Source organism: Peromyscus leucopus, chromosome 2, assembly GCF_004664715.2.
Source record: "Peromyscus leucopus breed LL Stock chromosome 2, UCI_PerLeu_2.1, whole genome shotgun sequence".
NCBI lineage: Eukaryota > Metazoa > Chordata > Mammalia > Rodentia > Cricetidae > Peromyscus > Peromyscus leucopus.
In genome coordinates this window covers 107726657-107745317 of record NC_051064.1, presented here as the reverse complement: position 1 = coordinate 107745317, position 18661 = coordinate 107726657, and the positions used below count along the sequence as shown (strand labels likewise).

At 44.9% G+C, this 18661-nt stretch overlaps 1 protein-coding gene across 10 annotated transcripts in view; it reads right to left on the bottom strand.

The window, feature by feature from the left end:
* Window positions 1–17721: 17721 nt before the first annotated feature.
* Dab1 (DAB adaptor protein 1) overlaps window positions 17722–18661 on the bottom strand; it is a 1142636-nt gene continuing 1141696 nt past the window's right edge. For all 10 annotated transcript variants that reach the window (XM_037203414.1, XM_037203415.1, XM_037203409.1 and 7 more), the window contains one exon: window positions 17722–17985. Coding sequence is in view for 2 of the 10 variants with exons in the window: in XM_037203415.1 (XP_037059310.1) it covers window positions 17941–17985 (45 nt within the window). In the remaining 8 variants the exon portion in view is untranslated. The remainder of the gene's footprint in view (window positions 17986–18661) is intronic.

The window sequence follows — 18661 nt, the reverse complement described above, 5'->3', positions numbered from 1 at the left end:
TGAAATAAAAATGAATTAATGACTCAATCAAACACACACACACACACACACACACACACACACACACACACACACTCCTTCATATATATAGTCACAGAAATTGGCAAACTTCCTGACCACAGCGAGAATTACACCATTGCACACCAGTTCACAGAAGTTATTCCCGAATTTACGATTCAAGACTTAAGGATTTTGTGAATCAGTGGCACACAGGCTATGGTCTTTTCTTCAAATGCTTGTATAACTCCTAGTGCGTGGAAGTGATGTAATTCGGAGGTAGAACACACGTGAAAAGAGCAGGGATATTCAAGGTAAGTGCTGAGAATATCTTACAAGCAAATTCAAGCTAGGCAGAAGCTGGTCCCACTTATATGGGTGTGTGTTCTCGGGGGAAAGGATTATTCCCATATCTAAAGATAACAAATCTGATATCAGAACCTTAGCCAGGAATATAAAACACGTGGAATTAGGCTAACATAACACACACAGAGAGGTGGGTTCCCACCTCCATAATAATATAGCATCCTTATGGGATTACCTGGGCATTTTAGGGACAGGAAGACTCACTGTGGCAGTATGAGCTGAGATCTGGAGATTGGAAAGTAGATGATAACCAGAGCCTACCAGCTCGACATAGGGCAAAGATGCATCAGAGCCTGGAAGCTGCACTAGCTTATGTTAGTCTCCTTATAGAAGGAATGCCTGGGGCTCCTATACCCCCCAATCTCAGTCTCCAGGTCCTGTGGAGTGTGGGAGGACAGCCAGTGAGTACACCCCAAGAGAACTGATGCTGCCCTGGGCTTCCATGAAGGCCCCTGATAATGGGGGCATCTTTCCAAACCTTGCAGGCCTCCCTGGCCAGCTCCAGGGCCTACTCATTCTCTCAATTCCTTTAGGGCCCTTGCTGCTGGTACACTCAGCAACTGTGAGGCCCACTATGTGGCCATGTTTGGAAGGAGCTGTGAAATTCTGCCCTATACTTCTGGCCCAGCCACAATCTCTGGCTTAGGGTTTTCACTTTTTTTTTTTTAAACAGTTCATTGATATGTAGACTAGGCTGGTCTCAAATTCACTGTGTGGTCCAGGCTGGCCTTGAACTTGAGATCCTTCTGACTCAGCTCCCAGAGAACTGAGATTACAGGTGCGCATTATGCCCAGCTGGGATGGGTACTTTTGAGAAGCAATGCCGAAGAGCGGCACACTGTGGACATTTGAGGCACAGCAGCCTGAGTTGGCCTTGGATCTGTCACTCACCAGTGTGTGACTCTAGGCATGGGGCTTTACTTCTCGGATCCTCAGATCTTTCTTTGCCAAGAGAGGAGACTTGTATGGGGTTGTAAGGATTTGGGACGCTGTATGTAAATTCGTGAGACTTTCTTGACACTGGGCAGATTTTTCCACACATGAAGCTGCTTTTTTGTCCTGTAACTATGACTGTAGGAAAAGGGTCACACAGGTAGAGAACCATGGAGCTGTCAAAGTTGATCAAAAGGCTGTTCTCTCTCAGGGTGCCCTAGGGCCAGACTTGAGTCTGAGACTTAGTCAAATTTCAAGTTATTTGCTTAAAAGCCTGCTTGGAATACTCACCCCATTCTTCCTTCCCCTGCTGTCCGGAGCATCCTTTTCCAGCCTTCGTCTCCCATCCCACAGGTAGCTGGAAAATAACTAGCATTCTCTAAATGCTAAATAATTCTCAGTGACAGTGATAATGACCTTCATAGCAGGAGAACACTAATGGCAGGTTTTCACAAGGCCCCACAGTGACCACAAATAGGTGTCATCACACGCTCCCCATGGTGCTTCTGGGATGTTCATTTCCCCCCATGCAGCTCTGGCCCAATTGTGGAAACAGACAAAGCAGACACAGAACTTTGGGGGAAGGCAGAGTGCCTGTTCTCAGGTCTTCCCCATCCCTCTGAAGTTCTCTGAACATTATTAGTCTCTGTTGGTCCCGGAGTCAGTGGCCGGGCCTCGGCCACCATTCCTTGCCAGAGTTCTTGTCAATACCTGTTGACATTTTCCTGAGTAATTGTTCCAGGCACCTCAGTATATTTCTTCATATCACCAGATAGATTAAGGGGCTCTATTGATTTTGTGGTTTCATGTGTGAAAGATCTAATCTTAATCCTCCACTGTTCATTTTCCTTTAACCTTTTAATAACATGATAGGGAGGCAACCTGCCACGGTAGAAATTGTTTCTGAGGCATGTTGGCATAAATACATACCACAGTTGGTTTTATTTTATGGGAGCAGCCATATTTTTGGAATAATAATAATAACGATGATAACATTTGTAGGGTGCAGTGCCGTTTACAAAGCACTCTCTCATATCAACTTATTCAATCCTGACAGGAGTCCTGATGGCTTGGAGTTATTTTATTCATTTTGATTTATTTATTCCCAGAGTCCTACAATATGAATTATTATCATTATCTGCCATGTCACAGATGAGGGGTCTGCCCTGCCCAAGGTCACATAGCTCTCGGAGATTGGGCATGGAGTCAGTGAGATCAGTCCTCAGGTGCTGCCAAGGGTCCCTGTGTCACCTTGGATAGGAGACCCAGACTCTCTGAGGTACATTTCCTCATCCATGCAACATGAAGGCTTCCTTTCTAGGATTTCTGTCAGGATTAAGGATGATGTGTGAGAGCCACCCCCACACTACCTGACACCCAGGAAAGGATCAGTACAAGTCAGATATGGTATTAAAATAGTAATTACATTAATTATTTGATAATGGCAATATAAGAACTTTATGTCAAACCTCAGATTTCTATTCTCTTTACTGGAAGGAAATTAGAATTCCCCCACCCACCCCCGATTCCGTCCCCAGTGACATTCAGGTAAAGGCTCTTTAGGTGAACACGAATATCTCAGTTGATACTAGTGATGAAGTCTAAGCGTCAGGTGAGGACGCCATGTTTGGGTGTCCTTTTACTGGTGTCCTTCTGGCATGACACAGTCTTGCTTAAAAGGAGGTTAACAACCCCATTGACACCAATTTCATATTTATCAAGGCATTTATTCCCAGGCATGAACTATTCTATAACACTGTGAGGGCAAAACACTTACCACCCAGTCTCTTCACTGTGCTCAGAAACCCAGGCTCAAAAGAGGAAGGTAATTTTCCTGCTCAGGTATGCAAAAGCAGAGCTGTAAGTCAACTGTAGACTCTCTCATTCAGCTCAGGCTTCCTCTCAGCCTTATCTGTTCAGCCAACTGCATACCATACACAGCTCACCTCCTTGATTCTAGGCACAGTGCTCTGTACAGCGATAGGCCACCTTTCTGCTCCAAAACTTTGTAGTCAAGGGTGTCTGCACAGATTTTCATCCACACTACTGGTCCTCACTCAAGGGCCAATGTCCACCATTGGACGGAGCATCTTGTGAGAGTGGGTCATGGAGACGATGGTGTTATTTCAGGAGCTCTGCTTTCTCTTTCTTTCCCCTGGTGCTGAACTATTTGCTCTGCGTTCTTGATAACAGCTTCTGTCCACCTTCTGTCTTTGCTTTGTGCTGGTGTAGGGATTTATCTGAACTTCTTGGAATTTTTTTTTTTACTGAGGCTTGTTCACTGCCCTGAGGATCTTCTCAAGCCTTCTCTCTCTCTCTCTCTCTCTCTCTCTCTCTCTCTCTCTCTCTCTCTCTCTCTCTCTCTCTCTCTCTGTTCTGATGAAGGCACCCAACCCCACCACCACTGTCTTTCCTCTTGCTCTGGTGAATACAATACAGAGAGATGAATTGGATCTGAAATAATTAAGAGACCCGCCCATTGGCCAACTTTCTTTGCAGCTCTGTTATGTTCATATTTTTGTTGGGGAATCTGGTAAAGACATTTTTTTTTTGAGATGATAGCTTCAGGTGCAGCAAAGTTGCACCATCATTTGCAAGACCACATCCTTGTTCTTCCTGGCGTACCTTCAGGATACATGGTTTTCTTTTTCTTTTTTCTTTTTGAGACAGGGTTTCTTTGTGTAGCCCTGGCTGTCCTGGAACTAGCCCTATCAACCAGGCTGGCTTCCAACTCACAGAGATCTGCCTGCCTCTGCCTCCCAAGTGTTGGGATTAAAGGCGTGCACCATCACCACCCAGCAGAGTGGTTTTCATGCCACTATTTCTTTTAAGATGCCCACTTGTATGGTGATATATTGTGTTCCGCAATATATTGTGTACACTAATAAAACTTATCTGGGTTCAGAGAACAGAACAGCCACTATATTAGACATAGAGGTGAGACAGTGGTGGCACACATGCCTTTAAACCTATCACTCAGGAGGCAGAGCTCTGTCTGGATCTCTGAGTTCAAAGCCACACTGGAAACAGAGCCAGGCAGTGGTGGCACACACCTTTAATCCCAGGACTTGAGATCTCATGTCTTTGCTTGGGAAAGACACACACCTTTAATCCCATGAAGTAATATGGCAGGACACAGAAAGGTATGCAAGGGGTGAGGAAAGAGGAACTCTCTCTTGAGGCTGAGACCAGGAACTAGAGGCTTTTAAGCAGTTCAGCTGAGCCCCTGAGGGGTGCGGGACTCAGGCTTTTAGTCTGAGGAAATAAGATCATCTGAGGAGTTGGCAAGGTGAGATTGGCTGTGGCTTGTTCTGTCTCTCTAATCTTTCAGCGTTCACCCCAACACTTGGCTCTGGGGTTTTTTTTTATTAATAAGATTGTTTAGCAATTCGTATTACACATCTGGAGTTTGATAAAACCTCTTCCTCATGACCTGCAAACCCAAAGTTTCCACAGAGATGATGCAACATGCTTAGCAGTGAATCCCACCCATAAATATAGCAGGTTAGACCAGCACTCTCCATCCTCAGTCAGGTAGATCCGGAATGAACCAAGAAACACCAGACTCCCCAGGCTTTCTGAAAGCAGTGAAGGTGCCCCACTTTCTCCTGGGAGCTTGGGTAGTAAAAGAGTGAGGGCTTTGGAATTTGTGAGTCAGAAGTCAACTACTGGCTGTGACATTTATCTAGACATGGTGTTTGTTTCCCATGAGCTTCAATTTCTATCTTTAAAAAATTGGGGTGACCACCTGGGTGGCCATTCCTTCCACCCAGAGCCATGATGTCACCCAAGCCTAAGCTGTTGCCAAAGGTCATGCCTGGGTCCGTGGTTCAGCTGCAGCTGGGGTCTATGTCCAGTGTCACCTCAGTATAGCAAGAGGGCTATACTGAGCTGGCCCTGCCCTTCACTGCCCTGGGAAAGCTGGCCTAGCCTCCTGTGGGCCACTACAGCAAGAAGCTCTCCCCTGCACTCTGGAGAGAGGGCCCCCATCCCTCACCACAGGCAAATATGAGCCTACCCTGAGGGCATGCATGTAGGGGAGCTGACTCTGCCACTGTACCAGAGGCAAGTGGCCCCAGTGGCTCCATCTGACCTGCTTGGCTAACAGCCCGGTCCACAACTGAGCCTTGGGTTGACCTACCCTAGCATCTACCCCATCTATGTCCTGCTGGAGCTCATGAAGGGACTGGTCCTGCAGAATGACACCTGCAAGATCTCCAAGATACAGGATACCCCAGAAGAACTCTGGTGAGGCTCCAGTGAAGATGGTGTACCAAAAACCAGAGGCCTTGAACCAGACCAATGACTCATTGCAGTAAACTGTTGCCAGTCAAGCTGATGGGACAAAGCAGTATACTATATGAAACACCAAAGCCTCCAGTGCCATCAGGATGGATGAAGAGGTGATGGACAGTCAGGAGAGAAGCAGCAGAGATTTTTCTATTTCTGGTGTGGTTTTTGCTCTGCTATCTTTTATTGTTTTTGGTTTATTTGTTTGTTTGCTTGCTTGCTTGCTTACTTTGGTTTGCTTTCTTTCATGAGGGGATGCAACAGAGATGAGGGGGGATATGGAGGGACTGAGAGATGAACAGAATTGGGGTGCATTATGTGAAGCCCTCAAAGATTCAATAATGAAGCTTAAAAAAGGGGCGTGATAACATACATATTTCTTGTGAGAAAAGCAAAGCAAGGATATAGATATGCTACCTCTAGATACACACACACACACACACACACACACACACACACACACACACACATACACACAATTGAAAAGAGATGTGGGAAGGAGGGATCCCATGGGAAGAAGATAACTTGAATGATAGTGTTGACTTAAGAGCTGACTAAGGTGCAGATTCTTGCAATAGCTATTTGGAGATGAGGAGATGCCAGGGCCTGGTCAAAGGCCAAATAACCACAGCTAAAGAGAACAGACAAATGAGTTTTGTATTTCTCATCAAGCAGCCAAGTGAGTTTATGGGCCAGGGGTGACTACTGTTTGAAGTAGAGCCCCAGCACATTAAGACAGGGAGAGTCTTCCAGGGATAAAACGCTTCGCTGCAGAAGTCCCATTGGAGCCCCAGGCAGACCAGCTTGATGCTGTAGGGGATACTGGTCTCCCTGAATATCACACACTGGAATTAAACTTGATTGGGGATGGGTATTTAAGCCAGATCTGAAAGGAAGGCCCTGGCTCTTTGGAGATCCATTCTGAATTGGGACGACACAGCATCTCTAAGTCTACCTGCTGGTGCAGCAGGATTGCTAACGCTGCCCTCTGTGGTCAGAACCCACTCAATGCTGAGCAGAGTGCTCCTGTCAATGAACACAGGACAGAGGGAGAAGAGACCTGGAAAATGCTCCCCTGCCCCAGCCAGTTGCCCATTTGGATAAGAAGATATTCCACTAAGTCTCCTGGGATGCCTACGAGAATCAGCAACTGCTCAGATCATAACTTTGTGTTGAAGCTTCGAGAGCTCTGCCACTTGTAATTTGAATCCCTCCTTGTCTGGTTTGGATGCCTGGTAGGTTATTAGTCTCTCCCAGACTCAGGAAACATGGAGACACAGAAAGTCTTACAAAGGCAGGGTAAACCAACAGAACTGTTGGAAGCATTTACCAGGCACTTGATATCCATTTACCATGGATATCAAAGGACAAGGACAAGATAAACACTGGGAAAGCCAGTTCTCCAGTGGTGAGGTGTGTGGGAAGAGGGACTAGAGATGGACACACACCGTCAAGGTGCAATGATCAGCATGCACCAGTAAAGACTGGGAAGGAAGCTGGGACAGCAGAGAGGCCTGACAAACATCAGGGCCCACTTCACCCCTTGTCACTGAGCCTGCCATCCCCACAAGGAAGAAGGCGGAGCTACTTCACCCAACGCCACCCCTGCCCCACACACACCCAAAGGGAACTGAGGATAATGACAAAGGGTGAGGCTGGGAATCCAGCCATGTGGGCTGCCCCAAACAGAGCCTTGGGAAGGAGAGAGAGACAGGGTCTCCGCTACTTTTTCCCTAGTGAAGTTTCCAGCCACCTGTCTGGTTGTCCACAGTTTGCTCAAAAGAAGAATGGGATGGGTGACAACACCTGCCTCTGAGAGAGCATCATAAAGTTGCTGTGGATATCGCTCTGTATAAATAAGTGCTGATTTATTTCCTTTATTTATTTCCTGCCAGTAGCCAGGCAGGAAGTATAGGCGGGACAAGCAGAGAAGAGAATTCTGGGAACAGGAAGGCTGAGGCAAAGAGCCGCTGCCAGACACTGCCATGACAAGCGAGATGCAAGGTACCAGTAAGCTACGAGCCACATGGCAACTTATAGACTAATAGAAATGGGTTAATTTAAGATATAAGAATAGCTAGCAAGAAGTCTGCCATGGCCATACAGTTTGTAAATAATATAAGTCTCTGTGAGTTTACTTGGTTGGGTCTGAGTGGCTACGGGACTGGCAGGTAAGAGAGATTTGTCTTCTCTGTGGGCCAGGCAGGACCAGAAAACTCCAGCTACATAAAGTGTAACAAGTAGCATCATCAAGCAGGTGAGAAGATTTAAAGAAGACACAGCTCTGCTCTGGACCATCTGTGGGCCTCAAACTTTCAGGCAGGAACATAGAATTTACCTTTACCATGGGCAAGGCCACTAGCAACAAAAATGGAAAGATATGACTTGAGGTGCACACCCAAGACGCAGGCATGCACTTGACTGTGGGAACATGTACACTGTGTCTATGAAAGGTGACTCCAGCCACACACACCAAAATATATGCTTCAGTGAAGAAAGTCATGTTACACAAACTGCACAAAAGCTTTTATATAAAAAGCAAACACCTAGGAGACAAAGCTAAGTATTTATGTAGGAAACATTCACAAATGTAGACTCAGGAGAACATGGAGGGGTGGCCGCTATGGGGATCAGCGGGTTTCCTGGGAGGGAACCAGGAACAGATTTATGAATATTTCATACTCATGTATTCTATAGTTTAAAATTTTTAGTGTTTATGTTTACTAAGGCAAAAGGCACATGCTAAAGAAAGATAATTTGGTTGTTCCTTCCTAACCCGGCTTCTTAAACTGTGGGTTTTAACCGGGCGGTGGTGGCACACACCTCTAATCCCAGCACTTGGGAGGCAGAGGTAAGTGGATCTCTGTGAGTTAGAGGCCAGCCTGGTCTCCAAAGCGAGTTCCAGGAAAGGCGCAAAGCTACACAGAAAAACCCTGTCTTGAAAAACCAAAACCAAAACAAAAAACCAAAAAACCAATAAAACCCGTGGGTTTTAGCTGAATTTCAAAGGAGTGGGACCTTTCATTGTTGCCCAATTTCTCACCACCTCCAAATGTGAACAAGTTTTTGGTGAACTCAAACCTGTGCTGGACCCCGAATGCTTCCGGCGGTGCACTTCTCTGTCAGATCATGGGGTCTCACTCCAGCCTTTGTCCTGCAGTGTGTCCACTCTTCCGTGTGCTTGTTTACACACACTCGGCTCCAACAAACGCTGCTTGAACACTGTGCTCCAAGACTACTGTGTTATAAACTGCACATCTGTTCAACCTTGGATTGCTACTGACCTTTCAACACCCCCAAAGTAACTTACCTTTGTGGTCAAGGATTACTGTCTCTAAACTCATATACACCTCCTCAGTGTTTTTTTTCTTTCCTTTAAAAGTTTCCCTTCATCCCACCCCCTTTGCACACATTCCTCATTTCTATGACTGTAAATTCTGCTGTGCCATGATGCCTGCTTATTCCCCAGTTAAGACCATTCTTCAGTGAAACTCTTCTGACTATTCTCTGCTGATAACTCACACAGGCTGATGCCATTTATACAGGTTATTGCTTTTTGCACTGCCTTAAACTGTCGAATAATGTCAATAAAATGTATAATAGCTGAGCTGACAGCCTTGACCTCTAATTTTTTTTTGAGACAGGATCTCACTCTGTGGCTTAGGCTGGCCTGGAACTCATAGAGATCCACCAGCCTCTGCAACACAAGTGCTTGGATTAAAGGTATGTGCTACCACACCCACCTTTGATCTCTGATTTCAATGGGGGAACCCTCAAGGTCCACTGGAGAGGTTTTTCATATCAGCTATTCATTTATGTGTGCTGGTTAGTTTTATGCCAACTTGACACAAGCTAAGGTCATCTGAGAAGAGAGAACCTCAATTAAGAAAATACTTTATAAGAGGAAGCTGCCGGCAAGCCTGTGGGGCATTTTCTTAGTTAGTGATTGATGGGGGAGGACACAGCTCACTGTGGGTCAGTACACCCTAGACTGGTGGTCCTGGGTTCTATAAAAAAAAATAGCATGCAGAGCGAGGCAGTAAGCAGGACCCCTCCATGGCCTCTACATCACCTCTTGCCTCAAGGTTCCTGCCCTTACTTCCTTCAGTGATGGACCACGATGTGGAAGGATAAGCCAAATAAACCTTTTCCTCCCTAACTTGTTTTTGATTATGGTGTTTCATCACAGCAATAGTAACCCTGACTAAGACAGTGTGCTAAGGGAATATTACTATAATTCTACTTTCTAATACCTCCCCCTTTTCTCCCTCATCCCCAGGGTTGAACTCTGGACCTTGGACACAATAGACAAGCAGGCAAGTTCTCTGCCACTGAGCCCTGCCCCAACCCCACTCTCTTTTTGACAACACTCAACAAGGTCTCACTAAGTTACTGAGTTACTTAACTCACTCTGGAGCCCCAGTTGACCCTGAACTCACAACAATCCTGAGATCTAGGAGTTATAGGCATGCCACTGCTAGGCCTGACTCTCTAAGGTCTTTTTCTTGAAGAGGTTAATGGATTTATCAGATGTTTTTGACAGGCTGGTTCTCTGGACCTATTACTTGCATTCCAAGAATCAGCTTTCTTTAGTCATGGTTTATAACTCTGTTTGATTTGAATTTAATTTAAACATTTCTGATTATCTATCAGACGATGAGGCTATAATTGTACCACTCTTTTCACACTTTGCTTTCCTGGCTTTGAAATATGAACTGAAAAACTCTGTGGTATTCAACAGCTTAACTGGGGCTTTATGCCTTGGCTTCACGGTTAGCTACTACAGGTACTCCATGTCCACTGGCCCTGCCATCTCCTCGGATGCTTTCTTACCCAATGCCATTGATCACTCCCCGCTCAACTGCTCATCCCTGAGCACCCAGCTCAGCCCGTGCCATAATATTAGCACAAACACTCACTTGAGAATCGACCATACAATAGTTTATATCTCTCCTACCTTCCCTACCCCGGCCCCTCTACCAGGCTCTGGGCTTCTTGAAGCTGGGATACTCATGCATGAATTTAAGTTTTTTAATCTCTAGAGCTCATCACAGGAGCTGCCATACAGCTTATGGTTAACGATTCTTACATGAATAAATCCCTGGTACATTGTGGTAGGGGGAAATTTCAAAGGCACCTTTTTGTTTTTCTTTCAGAGTAAAAGAGGAGCAGAAATCACTGCATTCTGCATACTTTCAGAGTTACCACGTAGAGACAATGGGTGTGAAAGGATAAAGTGTGAAGTGAAGAAATTAAGTACAAATGCACACCACAGCTCACATCCTCCCTTTGATAATAACAGAAGGCAATGTGCATTGAACAGCAATTGCAGCAGGTGTGGAATTATCAAATTCACTTCTCATAAGTGCCCTCAAGTTGACATGTGGATTCTTGTACGATATTTTGTTTGTGTTATGACAAATAAAGCTCCCCTTGAGATCAGAGGGCAGAGCTAGTCACTAGCTGACCACAGAGGCCAGGCAGTGGTGGTGTACACCTTTAATCCCAGCACTTGGGAGGAGGGAGCAGGAAGATCAGGAGTTCAAGGCCACCCTGGGCTACATGAGATTGAACCAGTCTAAAAGAGAAACAGAGTCATGTGGCGGTGGTGCACACCTTTAATCTCAGCACTAGGGAGGTGGAGACAGGAATATAAGGTGGGCAGGGACAAGATATCCCCCACCCCAATTGGGTCTGAGGATTCATAGAGGTAAGAACTCCTGAGTGGTTGCGGCTCTGCTTCTCTGATCTTTCAGCTCTCACTCCTGATATCTGACTCTGGGTTTTTATTGTTAAGACTAATTAGGATCGTGCTTCAAATTCTAGAGAGCTTATGTGACTTGTCTGAAGCTGATCAACTTGGCAGGCCAAAGAGCCAGAATCTAAAGCCAGATTTTCTGGATTCAGAGCTTACCATGTGAACACAACTGTCTTTGACTTACAGTGGCAATAATGCCCAACACCCCCCCCCCCCATATATGAGAAAAGAGACAGAGGACAAGCAGAGGGTGACATCTTGCCCAGATACACTATTTCCTCAATAAGGTTTTGCTTAATCTTGGTGCCTGGTAGAAAGACAGCCAGTATCCAGCTACCTCCTTGAATCGTCTCCTCTGTCTGAGCACAAGCTAATCACCAAGTCTGGCTTTATTTAGCTCATGCTATGATGTGCTCTATCCTGAAGGGATAAGAACAGCTGTGGGACACTTGGGCACTCTTCTTTCTCTTCACAAAAGTCCAAAAGGGCACAAGACAGATAAGAGGAAGAAACACTTTCTGTCACTCACTTCCTAGACCAGTGGTTCTCAACCTGTGGGTCATGACTCCTCTGGAGGTCATATATCAGATACCCTGCATATCAGATACCTACACCAGGATTCATAACAGTAGCACAATTACAGTTATGAAGTAGCACTGAAAGAATGTTATGGTTGGGGGGTCACCAAAACATGTATTAAAGGGTCACAGCACTAGGAAGGTTGAGAGCCACTAGCCTGGACTCTTGAGCTCAAGGCCCTCAGTTCTTAATTATGATTCCATTATCTGCGATGAGGGCTATCTTGGCTTCTCCAGCACCTACCCCAAAGGCTAGGTACAGAAGAGTTGTTACCAGCATAGTACAAAGAGAGATCTTTTGACTTTTTACTGTGACAATATGCCATCTCCTGGACCTGCTTATTCTACCCCCAGTCACTTGGCCAGTTAGTCCCCCACTCCAGGTAGTGACCCCAGACTAAATGACAGAGGTGGGAAGAGGTTGCTCAGAAGATTAAAGACCCAAGTCACCAGAGGCTGCCATCTCACAAGGCCATTTCCCACTTGGCAGTCTTTAATATTCTTCAGCAGAGAATGAGCAGGAAGCCTGCTCAGAAATCCTCTTCAGATCTCTGTACCTTGGAAGATAAAGAGAGTGTGAAGATTTTGTTTGGGAATTAAATATTCATTGCACTGGGTTAGAGCTGTTTTTGTTACCAGGAATAAAACTGGATTTCCCCCTTTGTTTTGAAATAACTACAACCATTTTACTTAAGAATCGGTTTCTGTACCAAATCAGACAGAGTAACATGTGACATGATGTTTCTAATATAATAGCCACAACTTGAGACTGAATCTTGAAGGACTCTAAGCATTTTATACAAGGACACAGTGGCTTGACGCTGTAGGAAGAGGCCTCCCAGGACAGAGGGCAGAGCTTGGCACTCTCTGCCGTCAACGAAGAGCTGTTCTACAGCATGAGGTTCAGTTTCGGAGCCTGTGAGATGGGGCAATGCTTCTTTCCTCCCAGGCTTTGCTAAGGGCTTGTAAGCAACAGGAAAAAAAAAAAAAACAAGTGTCCCAAAGAAAGCAGGAGCTGACAGTGGCGCCTACTCCGCACACTGAGAACTGACTGGTCACTGAATGGTTGGGTGCTGTTCCCATCCGTTCCCATCCCCCTTGTTCATCTTTCAGGCATCATTGCTCACGTTTCCCTTGAATTTAAACATCTTTTAAAGGCTTTCAAAGCTCTGAAGGTTGATTTCAATGAAACCTGTTTTTATTCTATGCGTTTTTCCAACTGTCACTCTCCGGTAAAACAAAAAACATTCACTGTCAAAACAACAAGGGCTTGCTCTCAAGCAGAGAATGAAAGCAGGTATGTCTGCCTGATTTATTTTGGCATACGCCTCACAGTTAAATAGGGCACCTTTTAATTTGTCACTTCTTAAAGATTCACTTAGGCTTGCAAAGTAAATCCCCAGGGCTTGGTTTCAGCTCAGTTTGAACTAGTTGGGCAGAAGGTTTATCCTTTCCCCTTTGGGCATCCACCTCTTCTAAGATGGTAAAGAAGCCAGTGCTTCATTAACAACTTCAGAGAGGCACACCCATTGGCCTTTTGTTTTTACTTTAGCCTGGCAAGGTCTAGAAATCACACTTACTACCCAAGCTCAATCAGAGGTGTGTGGTGAGACACAGAAGCCAGTGTTTTTCAATCGACCCATGGAAGGTTATTAAAACAGTGACTCTCCAACTAGTTTTAAAATAGAAATCAGCTTTAAGCAGAGAAGACTCAAAATTCCACCTCTCCAGGCTATCACTTTCCCCATGCAGCAGTGATTTCCCTGTGTCTTGGTTTCTTTGCCTAAGGCTTTGGTAAGGACGTGGACCCAGTCTGGACTGTTTAGAGCAGGGACGGAGGCCGTACACCGAGCACCCGGCACCCACTGGGGCACACCAGTTGCCCAGAAGTGCGTGGGCTTTAGCACCAAGGGGAACAGCTGCAACAACTTTGAGTTCCTCCACCCGAGATTTAGCATTTCTTCCCATATGGGAGCTGTTTCTCTGTCTGCTCCAAATTTACTCTGCTGAAATCGAAGCCATTTCGCTCCTGTTCTCAAAATTGGTGATAACATCTGTTTAGTCCCTTCAGTGTAGCAAGGCCAGATTGAAGGTTTGTGTTTATGCAATCATTAACACACCACTGTTAGAAAGGAGTGGGGTTTGGCATCTCAATCGCCTAATTGAAATCTGCTTCATTATTGGATATGTAAACGGATTCAGTTACAAAAAGACACCCCCCCCCACACACACATTAATATGTAGATGCATTTTTTGGTTCTTCAACATACATAAATTTCCCCTTTCCCCAGACTCAGACTTCCTAAAAAATGTGCACATGTAGAATACAGGAAAGACACTAAATGCTTCCTTCTTGAAGACTCTTAGAGCAAACAAGTTTTGACGATGGCAGGAAATCCCATGGCAGCCATCATCAGCCAAAGTTTTTCAGTCTACACATAAGTGGACTTCTCTACCTTTGCTCCATACTACCTGTGGTCCAGATACCACATCTATCCCTTTCTAGCTTATTTTCCAAACTATGTTAGTTTCCATGGACACAAATAAGCCAGAGCATCACACTGAGGCCTGACCGTGGACCATCAGTGAAGCTTGCTCTTCCCAGTTCAGAACCAGGGAAGCTGAGGTTGTTTTCTGGTGAGGCAGAAACTTAATGCCAGAAACCAGTTCTTCCTCTGATCCATTGCCTGACTGGCTGCTGGACACTTGTGGAATAAAGCCAGGCCAAGCTGTTGTTCTCAAACATGTTTATTTGTAACCGTTTTACATGGCGTGTTACAGAAATTAATGGAAAATTTCTAAAAATTTTGCTGTTCTGTTGAATGCATTGTACATAAAGTTAAAAATAATGTGTCCATATATGTTAACAAACTGTCTGAGGTAAAGTTAAAGTAGGTCTAGAAACGTACTGCAACAGTCATTTTCTCTTTCTCATCTTTATTAAAAAAATATGTGTCAGAACGCAGAAATTGAAAGGAACCAAACCCACGGAGTAAACATTTTCTTAAAAGAAGGTGCCCGGTACATTACATGATGGGGTTTCTGTAGACGCTGGGATGAATACGAGTTATCAAAAAAGTCTTGCGGCATGTAAAGATCGAAGAGCTATGGGGAATGGGGACAGAATGACAGGTGGCGTTTCCCTGGATTCAAAATTTAAAGTGACAAATTTCGTGCTAATAGAGGATGAGGAAGTGAGTTGTACACATGAATCTTTCCATCGATCTAACCAGAACTGTGCAGACTCCCCACGCTCTTTTGGTATTGGTACCTCAGCTCCTGTTTGGACATATTCCTGGGATAGGGGGACTGTGGTTCTGAACTCACCAAATGGTGCTTAGGGGAAAAAAAAATCAGTATTCGGCCAATGAAAATATCAATGGCAGTTTAAAATCTCAGCTCTATCCTCCTCATTTTAATGTGTCAGCTGGGCCTCTTCCTTAAGTTCAGGTCCAGTTACATTTCTGTCATGCTCAATGAAGGATGACCATCGGCCAGGCTGTCACCACCTGCTACGAAAAGGACTGCAGATGGTCGACCTGAAACAGCAACGCCAGTCAGAGTTCACTTCACGTCATAGTGATCCAAAGAATGGGGACAAGGGTGACACTGATGGACGAACTCAGACAGCCATAGTGAGGGAGACGACAGCACCTCTCAGATGGACTTGGCACCATGGCACCATTGCCACCGAAGCTGTTTCCTATGGCAACCACCTATCTTGCCAACACATTAGAGAAGCGGGACTGTTTTCAGGACAGTTCCCAGCCATTATACCTTCCCATTTCTCCTTTGCCCAAGAGGGTCACCTTGTCATAGCACGGATACACATTTTGTGAGGAATCCTGTACCAACAGGTAGCAGCTTCAGAGGGCAGGGAACAACCCTTCTCATTTTTCTAGTTCTTCGGACCTTCTACAGTAGGGCAGCATTAACATATATTTTCTAATGGACATGTGGCTCATTTATCTACTTGGGAAAATCGAATTCCAGTGCTAAATGTCAGCTCTAACTAATAACAATTAGCTTGACATTGTACTGTGATTTTTGTGTGAGGAGTCACTTTAAAAACCATCTTCAAAACCATGTTAGTTCCTAGGAATAGGAAGAAGCCAAAGCATACAGGCCAATTTCAATCAATCACATCAAGGTAAACTTGGCTTTTCAAATTTTCAAACTAATTACTTCCAGATCCAATCACACGACTCTTGAGGGTTTCCCCCTTTTTGTTAAACCACTAAATCCAACATGTAACTGCATAGGAACATCAGGGAAACACACTTGACCTGCATAACGATTCTCTATAGGGTAAAAATATATAGATTCTTTATGAAAGTTGTGTGCTAGCCATATGAACTGAACACTAGACTTTGTCCCATATGTGTAAAATCAGGAAGCGAATCCTTCTGTTTCACGTACAATCTGTCCAGTGACTGATGGGAGAGGAAGTGGGAGTGGAGAGGTGAGCAATTTCCCAAATCTCTGAAAGTCAAACTTTCCAATGTGAACTTCCTTTCTCTTCCCTTGGGCTTAAGGTGAGGAATCTCCAGAGCTGCTGGCTATGAAGCCCCGCCCCCTCCTGTTGACTAGCTGCTGATTGGCCCAAGACTTCTGCCTGTCTCTCTCTGAACTGTAGTTTAGTACCAGTCATCCCAGAAAAACATCTGGAGAGTGAGCCCCTACCCATCATGTTCGTTGCACCTTACACTCCACCTGCTACCTTCTCTACAGTGTCATGGCATTATTAAAAGCATCTTCATTGACATATTTACATCATGAGAACTCCTTAAAGCCATTTCCCTTAAATAGGTAAAGAGTCTAATGGTAAGGTTTTCCTTTTCAAGTTAGAAAATAAAAAAATCCCATTTGAATTTTCTGATGTACAAAAAGAGATAGAGATGAACCATTTGACCACAGAGTCAGTTTGTTACACTGAAGATGTATGTCACCATTACAAAGCTGGTTTCTAAGATCCAAAACCATATTAGCAGAATTGTACCAGAATTATTTGGCAAATGATTTTTCTTTGAAAATGGCGCATGGAGAAGACACTTGTCTGCATAGTATCACAGCAGCGAAGTATCAGAAAAATAAAGACATCATTTTATTGTACTCAAGAGTTCAGAGCTTCTTAGGGAACTGGATGCATTTTCCATCTTTCTCATCAATAGGATTTGATGTCCTTTGCTACCCCCAGAATGAAGGTTCCATCCAAAAGCTGTCTTTCTTCATCAGGATGCAGGATAACTAAAGGGTTGTTTTGGCCACATTCTTGATTATAATGAATAACCAACCTCTCATTTGCCTTGTGATTTCAAGTGAATTTACTCCATAAGAGGCTTTTCCCTCCCCCATTTATACTTCTTCACCCATTGCTAAAAAAAAGTCAAAAGCAATACAAAAATTTGTACACTCATTGATTCTCAAACATGACAGAGAAAGGACAGGGGACACAGGATGGCAGACCAGGCCCTGTGGAGAGATGCCACGCACATCGCCACAGCCAGAAGGCATATGGATGATGACACTGTGGTCACAAAGGATCCCTTGCTTTGGCCTAAAATGAGTTAGTGCCAACCTTGGTGCAATCCTCTGATGCCTGCCACTCCGAATCTGCGGGTTCTACAGTGGTCAACAGGTAGCAAAATAAAAGCACAATAAGGTTTCATATCCGGGGGCATCTTAGACCCAGCTGAGAGAGCTCAAGGTGTTTGTTGGTTAAGCATCAGCTTGACTGGTGATCAATGTTAGGTTCTGTTCATTTTAAAAATACTTCTGTGGGGGTGTCTTGTTTTGCTGTTTTTTTTTGTTTGTTTGTTTTTGTTTTTTGTTTTTTGTTTTTTTGTGCTGCCATAGGTATTTCTATCGGTTGCCAAAAACCACTCTGTTCCCTCTTCGGACAGTTTCACTGGGTGATGGTGAGTTTCTCTGTGGGATGAGGTGAGGGTACAAGAGAGCCTGCTGCACTGCTGATTCCCATGCCAGTCTTGAAGCACCCACCAGGAGCTCGCATTGATGCTATTTCTTGGGTCTGTGGATCTGCGCATAGAGAGGCTCCGGCTCCTGTGGACAGAGGCACAACAGTCAGGCCTGCCTTGCTGACAGCAGGTTTTGTGAGACGGCTTTAGGAAGGAGTGCTTGGGAATAAAAACAGAAAGGTGACAGCTGATGATGAATGACCTTAGGTTATTTTTGCATTGTCTCATCATGGTGCTTAATCATTTTGGCAACAATTTTGGCACCCCTAAGAACAGATTCAGATTTTAGTGTGTGTGTGTGTGTGTGTGTGTGTGTGTGGTGTTGGTGTTGCTGTTTTTGTATATGTGCCCATGTGTCTGATGCATGTGTGCATGTAGTGGAAGCCCAGGGTCAACCTTGAGTTTCATTCTGTAGGCGCTATCCACCTTATTTTTGAGATAGGGGATTTCATTGGCCTGGAACTCACCCAGTAGACCAGACTGGCTGACCAGGGAGCCTCAGCCCCGCCTGTCTCTGGGTCCCAGCTCTGGGATGACAAGTGTGTGCTACCATGCTTGGGTTTTTACATGGGTGTTGGGGATCAAACTTATGTTTGTATGGCACACTTTAAAGACTGAACAATCTTCTCAGTTCCTAGAGGCAGGCCTATCCTTGGCTTTGAAACTTATTCCCTGTTGCGGTAATAGCATGGTATAGTAGAGAGGAAGCTCACTGAGTGCTGTGTTGTGGGAAAGATACTTACACCTTCTGAGCCTCAGTT